General features: G+C 42.1%; 1 protein-coding gene across 1 annotated transcript in view; it reads left to right on the top strand.

Moving 5' to 3' along the window:
• Positions 1–516: 516 nt before the first annotated feature.
• ADAD1 (adenosine deaminase domain containing 1 (testis-specific)) overlaps positions 517–3,515 on the top strand; it is a 10,614-nt gene continuing 7,615 nt past the window's right edge. The window contains exons 1-3 of the mRNA XM_009887894.1: positions 517–775; positions 2,234–2,392; positions 2,810–2,977. Coding sequence (XP_009886196.1) covers positions 517–775; positions 2,234–2,392; positions 2,810–2,977 — 586 coding nt within the window. The remainder of the gene's footprint in view (positions 776–2,233; positions 2,393–2,809; positions 2,978–3,515) is intronic.

Below are 3,515 nucleotides of genomic sequence, written 5' to 3'. Positions count from 1 at the left end.
CGCTCCACATAACGGAGGGGCTGCGCGGAGGCGTCCCCGGCGGTGAGAGGGCTCCTGGGCCGGTAGAAGCCGTCCCCTCAGGGCGGGGCCCTCCTCTCACCTCAGGCGCGTCCAGCTGCCCGCGGCGGCCGACTCCGCGACCGGTGGGTTTCCTCACAGCACGGGAGAGAACGTACCAAAGCCTTTTAACTCCGGCAGCTCGTCATAGAAACTTAAATCAGCTTTGCTGCTTTTTTTTTGTTTGTTTGTTTGGGTTTTTTTTTACCTCAGGAGCCGGCTGGGGGGTTGCCCTGTCCTTCGAGCTCGTTGCAAAAGGAGGTGCAGAGCCGCTTGGAGTCGTGGTTTAAAGCGTGGGGGAAGGCAGTTAACTAACTGGAGAAGTGGCTTTGAACCTGGGGAAGGGGAGGGATTGAAAGGACGCTGGGTCTGGGTTCTTGTGCCCCAGTCTGTAGGGAGTGCGAGTTGTTCATAGTGTTCTTGTGAAATGGCTTGACTAAGAAAACTGGAGTTTGCAGCATGTTTGCAAAAACGTGCAAACAGGAGTTTGCAACACGTCGTATCTCTACTGTTAATTTAGGTTGGTCAAAAATGAGTAGCAGCGATGGCTGGTTTCCGAGTGCTGGAATACCCGCCCTTGACCCCATACAAAAGAAGACTTTGCCAGCAGGGGCTCCGAGGCAGCCACCTTCAGAGAAGCTTTCTCAGTCTGAGGCGGTAAGGCCAAAACTTCCACCTTCCGAGAGGTGCAGTGCACCAAAGGTGATGCAAAATCCAGGTACAGTTTTCAGTTTATACACTGGGGTTAGATATGAAAATGCACAGTGAACGCTAGTGAAAATAACTTAATCATTTTCTCATTTTTGGAAGGTTGCAACCCTCTGCTACTCTTCGTTACCGCTGTATTCTTTTTAAATGGCTTCTTTAGCATCTGTTTGAACTTGTTCCACTTCTTCTGCGTCCATTTGTACTGGAAGTTTCTCAGAGTAAGAGGTTTGTTGTAGGGTGGGCTATATAGTTTGCGGCGTTTTATAATTATAAATTCCAAGTTATACATTAGAAGTGCTGTAGAGGTTGCCAAAATACAGGATATGTACTGATGTGTGAATTTACGTAGAGGTCATTGAGAAAAGTTTTAACTGTACTTCCAGATGTCCCAGAATGTATTTTAAATTCTGTCTCTCTGAATAGTTGCATTGAGGTAAAGGCAACTAATTATGGGATTTGGCAATAACAGTTTATTTTAAGTCTTTGTTGGGACATACTTGTGCCTGAGTATATGGCAGCCTTGAAACTGAAGATTCCATCCATCCTAGCATTGATACAGGGAAAAAGATTTCCTTTTTTTCTTTTAAAGCTAAAAGAACACACTGATCCTTCACAGGAGTACATGCTGCAGGAAATGTTAATTGGTTATTCTATGGGAGACCTCTAAGTCAAAGACAGCTGTCCAGATATGGTGTGCTCCTTTGGAAGAGTTTGTCTTCTGAATGAAACTTGGAAGGGTGGGTTTGCCTCGGGACTGCTTCTCAGAATTTATGGAAGTTTCTTACAACATGGCTAACTTGCTTCACGTTGCCCTCTGAAGAGCGTAAGGGCTCTCAGCTAGGGCAGCTGAAACACCCACCTGCCCGCTGTTCTGGTTCCAAGTGTGGCTCATCGTGGGTGTGGGGGAAACCTGCAGGGTCAGGGTGAGTGTTCTGTCCTGGCCACCTCAGCCAGAGGTGCTGTCTCTGTATTCACCAGCTCTTTGCTTTTTGCTCTTTTCTTTGTCTTTGAATGAGTTACCTGCTTTTTGAATAATGTGTGTGGTTGCTAGAACTACATAGTGTCTTCGGACAGGGAGCTCTACTGCACCATAATTTTGTATGAAAAACCACATGCTCCGTTGTTTTGAATCTGCCATCAGCAACTTTCATTTGATCGCTGGTTTGCAAGGAGTGGGAATATATGTTGTGTTTACATGCAATGTCTGTCTATATTCAGAGGCTAACGGATTTAATATTCAAAGTAAGAGCTTTGATGCTTTTCAGAGAGGAGGTACACACCATTTCAGAATGTCTGGTATTGTTAATGTAGGATTCAATACAAAGCAATACTGTTTGAGAGTAAATGTTTTTGCCTTTTGTTCTTCTATAAAGCATTTAAAAAGCATTTATTGTAAACAGATTTAAGCTGTCAGAGAGTGTGTTCAGTTCTTTTCTTAATTTTGTTTCCAAACCTTTACTTTTGAAAGCGGCCCGTGCGCCCCCATTATCAGCCTTTCCTCCAAAGAAAACCCTGGAGGAACTTATTGCAAGATATAAACAGGGAGTAATAAACCCAGTATCTGCCTTGCATCAGTTTGCACAAATGCACCATGTACAACTTGAATTGAAAGAAACTAGTGTGGCAGGTAAATACTTCTTTTCTTAAATAAAATAATACTTGTTTGTCCTTGAGGTGGTCTGAATTTCTGCAGTTAGTACTGATGGCACTAATACAGATGAGGTTTCTTTACTGTTGGTTGCACTACCCTCTACATATGTTGCTTTTTGGCTGCCCTTTTATTGTCTAGACAGCTGTGTCTTGTAATTAATTGCTACAGAACTTGATTAGATGAATTGTATAAAATTCTGGCTGCTACCAGGACTTTGTGCAAAGCGCATAAAGTGAAAACTGCCAAAGTTCTTGTGGAGGTGAAAGGTTCGAGTTGTATTACGCTAAAATTGTCTTTTTGTCTTGTACTTGTCTTTGGAATGAATATAAGCACATAAAGCTATGGATTAAAGTAATTTCACTAATTGTGTCTGCTTTTTTTTCTCCTTTAAAGGCAATATCATAAGGCCTTATTTTGCCTTTTGTGCTGTGGTAGATGGTGTTAGCTACAAGACTGGACTGGGGAAAAACAAGAAGGAATCTAAATTAGATGCAGCTAAACTGGCTCTTGATGAGCTACTTAACTTGGAGCATACAGAGGCAAAAGCTTCTGAAAAGTCAGGTAAATATTCGAGCAACACCTAATCAGAACTTGAAAAGCTTGGCTAAAGGTTTTCTATGCAAAATCTCTGTGTGGTTTTACTAAATGCTCCTGTATTGGGGCCTCTTGTCAGTTTCCTTGAATCCTTTGGGCAGAGCCATTTGTCCTAAGGGTCTGAAACTGTTTTTTGCCTTTGTCTTTTCTGTGTATTAAGAGTTGCATCAGTTTATAGCACAGAGCAGAGAATACTGAAGGAATGAATTAATTTGTTGCTGTTGCACTTGATTTGCTGCTCGCTACGTAACAGCAATATGAGGTTGATTCTAAGCGGTTTCGATTTTTTTATAATTAAAAGGCTTCAACAGTGAGTTACGACTTTCGAAAGAATTCAGTTACCATAATGTTTATCTTCCTTTAAGCGTTGCTGCCTAAGTAGTTCTACACTTAGAAGGACTTCAAAATCAGAAAAGAAAATTCTTAGAGAATTATAAACTTTAACTTGCTGGAAATAGTATGATGTCCATGTTTTGAAATTTGGAATGTCCATCCCAGTTTGAAA

The sequence above is a fragment of the Charadrius vociferus genome, unplaced genomic scaffold (assembly GCF_000708025.1).
Source record: "Charadrius vociferus isolate BGI_N301 unplaced genomic scaffold, ASM70802v2 scaffold806, whole genome shotgun sequence".
NCBI lineage: Eukaryota > Metazoa > Chordata > Aves > Charadriiformes > Charadriidae > Charadrius > Charadrius vociferus.
This window is presented reverse-complemented; position numbering and strand designations above follow the sequence as displayed.